Source organism: Phytophthora infestans, genomic scaffold, assembly GCF_000142945.1.
Source record: "Phytophthora infestans T30-4 supercont1.76 genomic scaffold, whole genome shotgun sequence".
NCBI lineage: Eukaryota > Oomycota > Peronosporomycetes > Peronosporales > Peronosporaceae > Phytophthora > Phytophthora infestans.
This window is the reverse complement of record NW_003303683.1, coordinates 288,944-300,853: the sequence shown is the minus strand read 5'-3', so window position 1 is coordinate 300,853 and position 11,910 is coordinate 288,944. Positions and strand designations below refer to the sequence as shown.

Below are 11,910 nucleotides of genomic sequence, written 5' to 3'. Positions count from 1 at the left end.
GCCTCGACTGCTCGACTGCCGTGTTGCATTGCGGGAACCCATGCTCGACCGCCATATTGTGCTGCGGGAACTCATGCTCGACCGCTGTGGTGCGCCGCGGGAACCCATGCTCGACCGCAGTTGTGCGCTACGGGAACCCATGCTCGACCGCTTGCTCGTATTGCGGGAGCCCCTGCTCGACCGCCATCGTGTTCTTGCTCTCGCCTCGCGGCGAGGAGTCTTCGTGCAACAGCACTGCGCAAGCCGTGCAGAGAGGGCCATCGCCCACTCTGTGTCCAGCCTGCGTCGTGGACGACCGGTCCACGACGGTGACGTGGGGCCAGTCCTTCTGGGCAACCAGGAGGTGGGTGAACACCTCGCTCACGTCGAAACCGCTGCGGTGTTTAACCGAGCGGGCCAACCAGTCAATCTCTGGTTGATACCGTGACAACCACGGGATGCCCAGGATGCAATCGAATGCGTAGTTCATCTCAATCACGAGGAAGTCGTCATTGCTGCGAAAGCCGTCGAAAGTGTACGGCAACGTAATCTCGCGCCGCGCGACGTGCGCAGCTTTCCGTCAGCAAGCTTGACTACAACCTGTCCGTGGCCGTTGCGGACAGCGGATTTCGCTGGGTAGCGTCGACAAACACGACTCACGGAAGAGTTGTTTGTCGCTCCTGAGACCACAAGCGCGCGTAGTGCACGTCGGGCGCCGGCGACATGGAGCTGATGATGATCAGTCTTGAGTCGCCGACGCTGTGGTGGCATTGAAGTGTGCGTGTAGCACGCGACGGCTAGAAAGGTTGGGTTGCACGGGGGACCCGGACCTCCATTCCAGCCAGTAGGGCGCCCCGCACCTACTGGCCCTGACCGTTTTTTGGCTGATCGGTAGGAGAGGCATCGACAGTATGCGTGAGCACTGGCGCGGGCGCGCGGCACTCAGCCGCGCGATGTCCAACCTTCCGACAGCGGAAGCAAGTGAGGGATCGACTGGGACGACCACCATTCGCGCGAGGGACTGCACGACGGCGGTTGTTCGACGCGTCAATCGCGTCGATCTCCATCGGCTCCGGAGCTGACTCTTGAGCTTCCAAGGACATTGCCCGCGCGTACGACGCCGCCACCACGTAGTCTTCACGAAGTGCGAGAGCAAATGCCTCCTCGAGTGAGGAGGGTTCCGCTCGAGTCAGACAGTATCGCGTCATGCCTTCACGCATGCCGAACACGAAGACGTGGACTTGAGATGCCACGTCAATCGGATTGGTGACGATGCAGGACGCGAGGTGGCGTGTCTTCTGGACGTAGTCGCGCATGGTCATCTTGCCTTGTCGCAGAGCGAAGAACTCTGCGCGCACTCGGGACTCGTCTTGTGGAGGCTCGAAGGCGAGACGAAGATCACTCTGGAGGGCCTCCAGGGTGGAGAACGCATCGTTGTTTACGACCAGTTTGCCGAGTGCCCACTCCTTGGCTTTCCCGGCCAGTCGGGAAAGTAAGAAGTTAACTTTCGCTCCTTGCGCCTCGATCATCCTCGAGGCGATAGCGATATCGACTTCGCGAAACCAGCGATTCAACGGAAGGCGATTCGCTCCTTCACCGGAGTAGGCTGACGTTTCCAACTTGACGATGTCATTCCTCGAGAAACGCGAGGGAGTTGTCGCTCGCCGATTCGCGTCGGCGAGCTCGCGTTCCATGAACTCTTGAGCTGCTTGACGTTGTTGATCGGGAGTCGCTGAGCTCAGCAGCGACGCGACAACAGCCTCACCGGACACCGCCGCAAGGCGGTGAAAGGCTTCCCACTCGACACGAGTGAGATGAGGGAAAGCAGCATGCTCCAGGGTTGGCCCTGAAGCTTCAGACGTCTGGCCTTGGCTCATTGTGAACCTGGTCATGGGAAGGACTACTAAGTGCTACCAGGTGTAACGGGCCTAGAGTGTCCGTTACTAGCTTACACGTAATAATGAGGAAGCGTGCAAGTTCCGCGATAGTGAAACCAAGTGCTTAGTCTGAAGGAAAATCAACTCTGTTTTTATTTAGGTCCAGGGCAGCTTGCCCTGACCACTCAAATACACGTCAAACCCTTATTGGCTGATAATGGGTCTGGCTCCCCATATATCAACCAATAGGATGACGGCAGTTCAGCACACGCTAGCCGTGTGCTGCTGCACCTACTTTTGTAATATAAATCTACCTACTTATGTAATGGCGTGGCCCACTACAAGAATCCAGTACTTGACGTCCACGTGCTCCAGGAGTGCAGCGTCAAGGTCCGAGCGGCGCTGTCCCGGAAGAAGGAGCATCAGGACGGCCTGCCAGGTAGGCCGCTTCACACCATCCGCGTTGTCGAAGAACGGGCTCGCGTTGGTCTCCAGGAGACACGGGTCGCGGTCGAGAGTCGCGTATACAGGGACGTCCCAATGGCCTGTGAGCTCGTCGGGCGCCTCCAAACGAACCATGCGACCCCCGAGGTTGGCGTACGACGAGCGCGGTGGGCTCCGGACTGGGATGGATGAACATGCTGCGACAACGGGCGTCATAAAAAATTCTCACTGGCAGCCTGGCTGCTTCTTCACGTAAGCTCTGCGTTTCTTGGGCCGGCCGAGCTCTGAGCTCCTGGCGTCAAATCGGCGAATGACAGGGATTCGCTGTTCAGTGCGGCTCGGAAAACCCGGTTACCTTTTTCGTACTTAACCGAGCACTTTATATCTGCAAAGCACAATACTTTAAAACTCTATCTGCTCGAGTGATTGTGGTGTGGAAGAGACTTACGCCATAAGTATTCATACCTACGGAAGAAATGTTAAATTGCTACGGCTTTTCGAGCCGCTTTATTAGCCTGGTTACAATAAAAATACGGTAAAGTAAGGTTTATGAGCGCCAATCAGCCATCGATAATTTAGTTTTTTTTTTACTTTAAGTTCGAGTTTTTGATTTGACGTGGCATTTAAATTCCGGACAGAGGATTTACAAAAAGCGCACGGCTGTTAATATCAGAGTAGGCATAAAGAGTATTTTCGAGATATTATCTCGAAAATAAAATCTCGAAAATACTTTTTATGCCTGATATTATCTCGAAAATACTTTTTATGCCTCTTCGAGATCTCCACCCAAATATTATTCGAAGTAATAAAATTCATCGCGGCGATCCGACACCAAAAGCACCAATGTTCGAGACGATGTCTCCCCTGCCCGGTAACGTCGCCTTATGAAAGCTGACGATGAGTCCAATTATCTGGGCTGCGCCAGGCGAGAGGGTCAATCTAGTCCGGAAATTGTCCTTGTTTATCAAGAAACCTTCTTATTACTTCAAAGTGCATGAAGAAATGCTATTCGAATTGGATGTTGAAGTGGTGAAGTGTAGCAAGAAGCCCATGGCATCCGAGACCGAGCAGAAATCCCACGCCCGTGTTGAAGGCAAGGCATCCCGATGTCGTGGCCAGTAGCAGCAGTGCAGCATCGTGCTCGACTTTGAGTCCGACGATGGCGAGACTCAACCCGCTAAAGACCAGCATGACGCCGAGCACGGATGACGGGAAGATACCTGTCTGAAGTAGAGACACGCACGTGGATCCCAGAAGCAGAGCGAAAAACATCTTGAAAGTCCCGAGAAATACCATCGCTAGGCTGCTGCGTGCACCGAAAGTGTACTGAGAGGCCAGACCACCTGCACCATGACAGACAGGCAGCATGCCGAACCACGAGAATAACAGGTTCCCGCCAGCGATGCTAAAGCACACACGACGTACACCCGCGGGTTTGTCGTGTGTTGGGAAGAGCTCCACCGCCAATGACTCAAGAGCAACGACTGAGTTCAGCAGAGTGAGCGGTAGTTGGGGCAAGGCGAGATACACAAAAGCCTCGCCGAAATCGTGCGCTGACGGGATCACTGGTGCAACGAACACTGAGCCGAAAAACGACAGCGCAGGTAGGTGATATTCTTCACGCAAGCGCACGTACTGGTACACAGCGACGAGCATTCCGTAGATGAATAGTACAAGTGCCATAGGAATTTTCTTGTTGCGAATGAACACGACGCACGACGCTCCAAGCAGCAGTGAGACGGACACCGAATCGAGACCAACTCGTCCTTGGTTTGTGCTGTAGCTTTTACATACGCAGTTTTGAAGCCTTTGCCCATCAAGTTAATACCGACACCCAGCTGAATTCCACGAATAATAGCTACAGGCACGACCTTGCTGGCATGCGTGATAATGTTCGTCACTGCCAAGAACCCCACGATGGCCCCCATTAGAATACTAGCGGCGATAATTTGCTCGTTTGGGAGCTTGTCAGCAATTGCCACAGCTGCAATAGTCTTCATGGGCTGCACCGGGATCGGTACATTGAAGTGAAGAGCCAAACTTGACGTGAAGACGCCCGCGAAGAACAGGGCTGCGCCGAACTCAATTTGCGGTGCACCATGCACTCGTCCAATGGCTAGCGCAGTGAGCAGCGGCAGGAATAGTCCGATATCCCCGAACGCTCCAGAGAGCTCCTGCAACGTCATATACTGCTTAAGATACGCTCGCCATCCCGGCCTAGTAAACACGAACAGCTTCCGATGCAGAGGCTGTCCGATCTGCGGCCCCGTCACCTTCGCAAACCCTTCGCTTGCTTCCGTAGGTAGCAAAGGGTTCGCCACAGATCCCTTAAAGTCGTCCGACATTTTGGTTTAATGGTCAAGGAAAAGGGGGAAATAATGGAGATGAGCTGTGGGTGCCTCAATCAAAAGGTATCATCGCTTTGGATTGGGATTATCGGCTTGCATGATGGCTGTAGAATGCGAACGCTTGATTGAAAAATTATATTCCGAGTTGTTTTTGTCGCACACAGTTTCTGACCTCACCCTTCTGCTACTGCGCATCCGTCGGAGTCGAGCGGGTGCTGAACAAAGCCCGATCCCCATGTCGGTCTGCATTACCGAGTTTGAGGTCTCTTGTCCTGTACGTACATACCTACTGCGGTGGCTCCCACTCGAACGGCTCAGGCGGCTCTGCCTCGTTCTCCGCGCCAGCGGCGGCGGGCGCCTTGATGGCTTCCACATCCTCGGTCTCATCGGGCGTTGTGTCACGCAGCATGATAACTCCTGCCAGTCTCTGTGCAGGGTGCATCACCGGAACGTACCTCTGCGCTGTGTCCAGAGAGATTACAGACTCCTGTGCCAACGTCACACGTGCGGGCGTCGTAAATGTGAACACGCTCGGCTCCTTAGCTGCCGGTGTCTTCTTACTGGCTGCCGGCTTGGATCCCTCAGTATCCACCTCCATAGCATCGCTCTCCTTCTTCTCTTCGTCGGCGGCAGAGCTGTCCTTCTCCTCCATTACGATGTCTCCACTAGCATCAGGCTTGGCTGCTTTCTCCTTCGCGTCCTGCTTCGCCTGACGCGCACGAGCCTTGGCAGTTGTAGACAGCACAGCTGTGGCAACCAACTCTTTCTTCTCCTCCTTCTTCTCCTCCATGCGCTTGGGGGTGGCAAACGCTGATTTCTTAGCATTGCACGTGAGTTCAAAGCTACGCGGGAGCTTCAAGTCCTTGTTCAGACCAACCGCCATGGTCGTCTGGAAGGACAGCTCCAAGAAGTTAAACAGAGGGTACCAGAACCAGTGCTGAGCCCAAATGGCCAGCCCCACCACAGCAGCCATCTTGGTGAATCCAGAGTGAGACTGCAGCGAAATAACTACATTGCGTCCACCAGCATCCAAGATACCCTGAGCCAGGATAGCACCCATCTTAGTCATCGTCGTAACGTGCTTGTCCGTAATGAGCTTAAGAATCTTTGCGCGAATAGCAGCCACCTTCGGGTTGCGACCCTCAGACTCCTGCATAATAACCATAGCCAAGGCCAACAAAGCACCCTGACGCACGTAATCTACAGCGTCATCAAGTAGCGGCTCCAGTAGTTGAATGGCCTCGTTCTTGGCAGTGCCAGCGCACGCAATACCCACAGCCACACAAGCACCGTAGCGGACGTGAGGGTTGAAGCTCTCAGCCAGCAATGACACCAACTTGGGCACCTGCACAGGCGTGCGGAACAAAATGAAGCCCAGACACGTGACAGCAGCGCGACGCACATCGTCGGACACATCGCTCACAGCCACGTGCAACAGTCGTCGAATAGCAGTGTTGTTCGCAGTGCCAGCGTACGCCATGGCAATAGTGTACATGCCTCCATAGCGGATCAACGGGTCCTTGTCCCGAGTCAACTGCTCGATCAACGTGTCGGCCTGCTCTTCACGCTCGTACATCGTCAGCGCAATGCCCATCACACAGCCACGAATGATCTTCTCGTGCTTCGTGTCGTGCGCGTATGCCAGCAAGTCCTTCACGATCTCTCCGTTGCGCCCCTCACCTCCAGCACCAAGCAAAGTAAGACCAATAGCAATACCAGCACCCTCGCCCGCGACGGCGGAATCCGTAAACAGCACAGTCTTGAGCTCTTCGTACAGCTCGTAGTCGTGGGAGGCCAAGCCGCACAGACCGATACCCAAACACGCGCCATGCTGCACAGTCTCGTCTGATCCAGCATTCTTGAGCGCATTACGCAGATACTCCATCGTGGTCTTGCTGCCCGAGCCCGCAAAGCCCTTATTGGCGTGGATCAACCCCATCGCATACAAAGCGCCGCCTTCCGAGTACGGAGACGTCGTCATGCCGCCTTGAGGCAAGTAGGGAGCCAAGAGGTTCATGCTTTCGCGAACGTGGCCTTTGTGCACAACACCCAGACTTGCAGTGGCTGTGAACTTCGCCCAGTTCGTAGCCTTGCCCAGCCACTCCAAGTTTTCGCGCAGAAAGGAATCCGACGTGGTACCGCAATTCATGTAAGCGTGTGCGATCACAGCCGCATGGTGCAGCACCGAGTTGCGGTTCTCCACTGCCGTCTTAATAGTTTTCATAACAAGCGGGTCTGAGTCGCTGCGGCTGTGGAGGAAGTCCAGCTTCAAGTCCACAAGGAATTCACCCGATAGAATCTGCTTCAGCTTAGCCACCTTGTCCCAGTAATCAGCAGAAGCTCCAGCAGGAGCGGGTGGAGGCATAGCAGGTACAGCTGGGGTGGGTGCAGGCGTCTCTGTCTTGCCCTCCTCAGCCGTCGTGGTCGTGTCTGCCGCCGGTTCTGCCGCAGGTGCCGGTGGACTCGGTAGTGCGTGATAGACATTCATTAGGAACTTTTGGTTCTCGTTCTCATTGAGATCAAATGCGACTTGGTAGGCGACGAGGCAGTCGCGGTCGCTGCCACGCACGAGCTGCTCCAGGATCTTGCTGACTTCCACGTGGTTGTCCAGCATATGTAGGATCTGGCACACACTAGCGTAGTCCTGCGTGGGACGGGAGCGGTAGACTTCCAGCATGACGTCGAACACCTTGAGACGGAAGTGGCGGTTGCTGACCACAGTCTTGCAGATCTCGAAGCAGTATGACAGCGCTGCCGATACGTCAGTTGAGCGTGCAAGGCACTCTTTCACCTGGTCCAATCTTCGAGCCTCCAATGCGATGCCCATAGCTTGACGGAACTCGCCCGCGGCATAGCAGCGTTCAAACATGCGCTCCACCACCTGAGTGAGTCGTGGGTCCAGAGCCTTCTCGGCCTCCAAATCCTCTTTGACACGTACAGCTACGTAGTTGTCGATGCACGTGGCGATGATCGTATCTGTGTACTGAGAACGCGTGTTCAAATCGAAGTATTTGCCGGCACCCAGAGCCAAACGCAGTGCGTCCTCGTACTCCTCCAAGTGGAAAAAACACTTGGAGGCGACGTAGGCTGCCAACTCGCGGTCTGGAAAGTTCTTCTCCTCCGATAACTCCTCGATAAGCGGAATGGCATCTGCGATCTCGGCCCAGTAGTGGTCCACCACTTGGTTTAGCTTCTGGAGAGCATGGGTCTGGTTGATGATTGCAATCATAGCGGCGTTAATAATGGATCCCTGAAGATGGATCGACCAGATTTAAGTGATGTAAGCTGACGCACCTTAAGTACGTTGTCTTCTTCTTCTAGGAGCGCGAGAACGCCCGCAGCTGAGGAGATACAAACAAAAGATCCACCCGAGTAAAGTTAGATTTGTGAAAGCTTCAGAGGCCGGTGGGAGGACCGGCTTGCATATAATGGAGGAAGAAACGGAGCGGGTAAAGGGATACATAGGGGGAAGCACTCCCAGCGCCAGATAACGTACCAGAACTGCCGAGTGCGACGGTCATCCTGTCACTTCCTGTTGTTGCTTCACACCCCGCCAGAAAGAAATCTTCCTCGCTTCCCCCAAAAGGTAAAATCGGACTTTAGTGACGTGAAACGGTACACTTGCAAACTACAATATATTACAAAAATAGCTATCCGCATTAATTTTTGAGTCAGCAGGTAAGTGCAAAGATACTTTTGCTTTTAGCTAGCAAGCTATCTGTTATCAAGCAGCATCACAGCACCCGAATATTGCATTGACAGTCAAACTGATAGAGGTACTAGCGAATGATAAAAAGTGTCATCTGGATATTGTCGTCGTGAAAGTAATAGGTTGCCCGGTACGGCCAGTAGAACTGCATTTTGGCTAAAAAATTTGCATAAATCGCTGCGCCTGCTTGTCCTTTCTTATGAGATCCATGCGCCCGCCATTCACATAAAGGTCATGCACTATTTAAACTGTTTGCACACCTCAATGTACTTCATGATCTCGCGTGCATCCTGCTCTACAAGTACGTAATAGGCATGGTTTTTGGATAAAAATGGATACCAGAATCCACGTAATAATACAAGACATGCCCGGGTTCTCAGCAAGCAAAGCCTGACGATCATTTAATGGTCGTCAGGCTTTGCTTGCTGGAGTCCGATACCTTAAGCATCCGGGGCACAGAAAAAGAAACGCTGACAGTCGAGCTATGCAGAAACCAGACTCAACAGTAGCCTGCTGTAATGGAAGTACGCACGCTGCTTAGAAGGGATGGGTTTTGTAGGGACAACGTTATTATAGATAGGTTGTTATTTTATACATAAAAAAAGAGCATATATTAAACCGATTATTTGCTTATTTTTGCCGTCATGTTTTTTTGGGGTGATACTCGTTGTTACGCGTTTCTGCTCCATCTCCAGCGCTGCTGCACCCAGTCTCAGCTCTTTAATCGTCGTCTACGCTGGGGAAGAGAATATTGTCGTCATTCTCTTATATATATCGCAAAGCTTGAGCTCCACGCTCCAAATCCTCCACCAAAACGTTGTCTTCAAGTAGCATGCGCCCCCACCCACGCGAAATCTTCTCGCAGCTGATGATATGGATGAATAACATTATCTCTCCGACGTATCTTACTTTTAGTATGCTGCGCACTAGCCAATGATAATCGTTTCTTATTCTTTATAGCCAATTAAAGCGATCTCCGTTGCATTGGGCGAATCAAATTGCTTCAAGAATACAATTATATCCAATTAAACTATAGTTTAGGGTGCAGTCGGAAGCTGAGCAATTCCGACGTATCTAGTCGGAGTTGACGACCAGATATGTGTATAGTAATACTTGCTAAAGGTTTGCCACGTATCACCTGCATATTTCTACCTCTCCGACCAAGAACAATGAGCCTGAACGACTTGAAGCCCGCCAACACAAAGCGCGCGCGTGCGACGGCTTTAAAAGCGTTTGAGCGCTTCCTGTCTTTAGAGAATACTACCATGGAGCACGTCGTGGCTTTGATCGTCGCAGACTCTAGTCGCGCGAGTAGTATACTAGTGACTCTAATGGACAAGTTTGGTGTGTACCTGGCATTCCACGCAGGAGCAAAGGGGCAGCCTCTGTCGCGCCACTCCGTCGCTCAATACTTCCGCCAGGTGAAATGCTGGCTTTTGGATGAGTATCCTGTTCAAGGTGGCGCTGTAGCACGACAGCTGCTAAGCATGGGGAGTACCCTTGAACAGCACTGCATCAAGCGTGAAAGTGGTGGGTTCGTCAAGAAGGCTATTGCGTGCACAAAAGAGGATCTCACGAAGATGATAAGCTACTTATATTCAACGGCTCGCTGTGCGTCGGACTACCAAGATGCTGCGTTGTTGTTCCTCCTGTGGTACCTCTTCGGCCGTGCATCAGACATTACGTTCGTCCGGAAGCAGCAGCTCTCCATCGGAGCTGGAGGGGTTTTCTTTATCCGATTCATCCGCGTGAAGACGTCCGATGAGCAGTCACTGTCACTTTTTCCTGACGCTGACTTCATGACTTGTCCGCTGCTAGCGCTCGCGCTGGCCTTGATTACGCAGGAGTCTCCGTGTGCAGCGTTGCTAAACCATTTGCCGGTGAAGTCGAAGAACGTTCCTGTTGACCTAGCTGCCTCGATACCATTACTGGAACTTCTTGACGACAATAGTGCCCTGAATTCTTCTCAGACGTCGCCAGGTAGCACCACTGTTCACGCGACACCAACAGTTGGAATCCACGCTCTTGTCAGCCGCGTGCTCGATCGCGTTGCTGGTCCTGCTGGAGTCGAAGTGTCGCTGACGTCACATTCGTTTCGCCGTGGCGGCGCGCAACACGCGAACGCAAACTCAGAGCTGGCAGCTCAATGGATCTTTGATCGCGGAGCTTGGAACTTGACTACGACTAACAAAGCCTTTGCGTACGTCTTCAACACCCCTAAAGAAGATCATCAAGTTGCTAAGGTGCTGAGTGGGATGACGCCAAAGCAAGCCTCTTCTCTCCCGTCCCTGGAATCCTTCAACGCTGCAACACTAGAAAAGGTTAGAGAGGTTAGCCGGAAGCTTTTAAACTCGAGCCATGATCTGGGTAACAAGGCCTTTAACGTCTGCGCTGTTGTGAGAGATGTGCTAACAGCAACCCTCCTCCTCCACTACCCGTCGTTAGTGAAGATCGGCGCGAAGACACCTGCAATGAAGACAATTCACCTATGTGCGGAAGCCTCTGGAGTGACGACGACCAACCTGCTTGCATGGTCACAACGGCTCACAGCGTCAAACGAACACGCCAACACCACCGCCGAAGCCATGACTGAAGAAAATATAAAGGCCAACGCTGCGTTGAATTATCAAACTGCCTTGATTGAAAGGTTAATCGAGGTCAACCGTAGCCTTGAAGCTCGAGCTAGCTCGCTAGAAGCTGCAATGAACAACACCGAAGGGGAAACTTTAGCACGAGATAATCAAGCCAAGCGAGTAAGAGACGAAGATGAAATCGTACCAGTAAAGCGTCGCCGTCGATCCAAGACAATACCGCTTGTTGACACGTGGTTTGCGTGGTACACGGCTGTTCCGCGTGGATGGCAGAGTACTAATAAGCACAAGAAATCGGATTCCAAGCAGCTCGTGGCCTTCATGAGGCTTTTCATCAAAGACGGGTACGCGCTCGACGAGTTATCATCCAGCTACAAAGATACAGTACGTCAGCTCGGAGAGTTAGCGTCAAACAAAGTCACAGTGTTCCTAGGCGAGCAGGGCGTACCGTCAAAGGGATCCAACGCTGTGCTTAAGGTTCTTCGGCAGATGCACCGCGAAGGCAAGCTGAATAGTCTCATCAGTGCCTACCATCAGCGTTTTACCATCGGCAGAGTTGTAGACCCTACACCAACACAGCACCAAAGCATGCTCAAACTGCTCCCGTAACACAATCCAATCTCTCTGTGTCCTTGTAGCTGGTTCTTATATCATGTCAATCATGTAGAGACTTGCAAGGCATTCGAGCATAAATTTTTTACCAATGGGTGGATTTGAACCACCTCCTTCCCTTTCGGGAGCTCTACCATTGAGCTACATCGATGGGGGTTAGACAACAACAGCACAGGGATACTCATCTGGGTGCTCGACGGGGAATTAACGGTGATTTACTGTTCTTTGTGGCCGCGACATACCCTCTTAGGTGTACCGATGTGCGGTACGCCCCCCTCAATTCACCGTTCCAGGTGGTCAATCGAGCACTGAGCTTGCAGGGCAAAATGGCGCAGTCAATATTGCATTGG

At 52.8% G+C, this 11,910-nt stretch overlaps 2 protein-coding genes across 2 annotated transcripts; both read right to left on the bottom strand.

Moving 5' to 3' along the window:
- Positions 1 to 3,305: 3,305 nt before the first annotated feature.
- Positions 3,306 to 4,645, bottom strand: PITG_18732 (Sulfate Permease (SulP) Family; the record flags this gene model as incomplete). Its single annotated transcript, XM_002997332.1, has 2 exons — positions 3,306 to 4,060; positions 4,129 to 4,645. 2 exons carry the CDS (start codon positions 4,643 to 4,645, stop codon positions 3,306 to 3,308), a joined length of 1,272 nt encoding a protein of 423 aa, XP_002997378.1.
- Positions 4,646 to 4,769: 124 nt separating this feature from the next.
- On the bottom strand, positions 4,770 to 8,192 carry PITG_18731 (26S proteasome non-ATPase regulatory subunit, putative; the record flags this gene model as incomplete). Its single annotated transcript, XM_002997331.1, has 3 exons — positions 4,770 to 7,856; positions 7,943 to 7,989; positions 8,145 to 8,192. 3 exons carry the CDS (start codon positions 8,167 to 8,169, stop codon positions 4,935 to 4,937), a joined length of 2,994 nt encoding a protein of 997 aa, XP_002997377.1.
- Between the last annotated feature and the right edge of the window lie 3,718 nt (positions 8,193 to 11,910).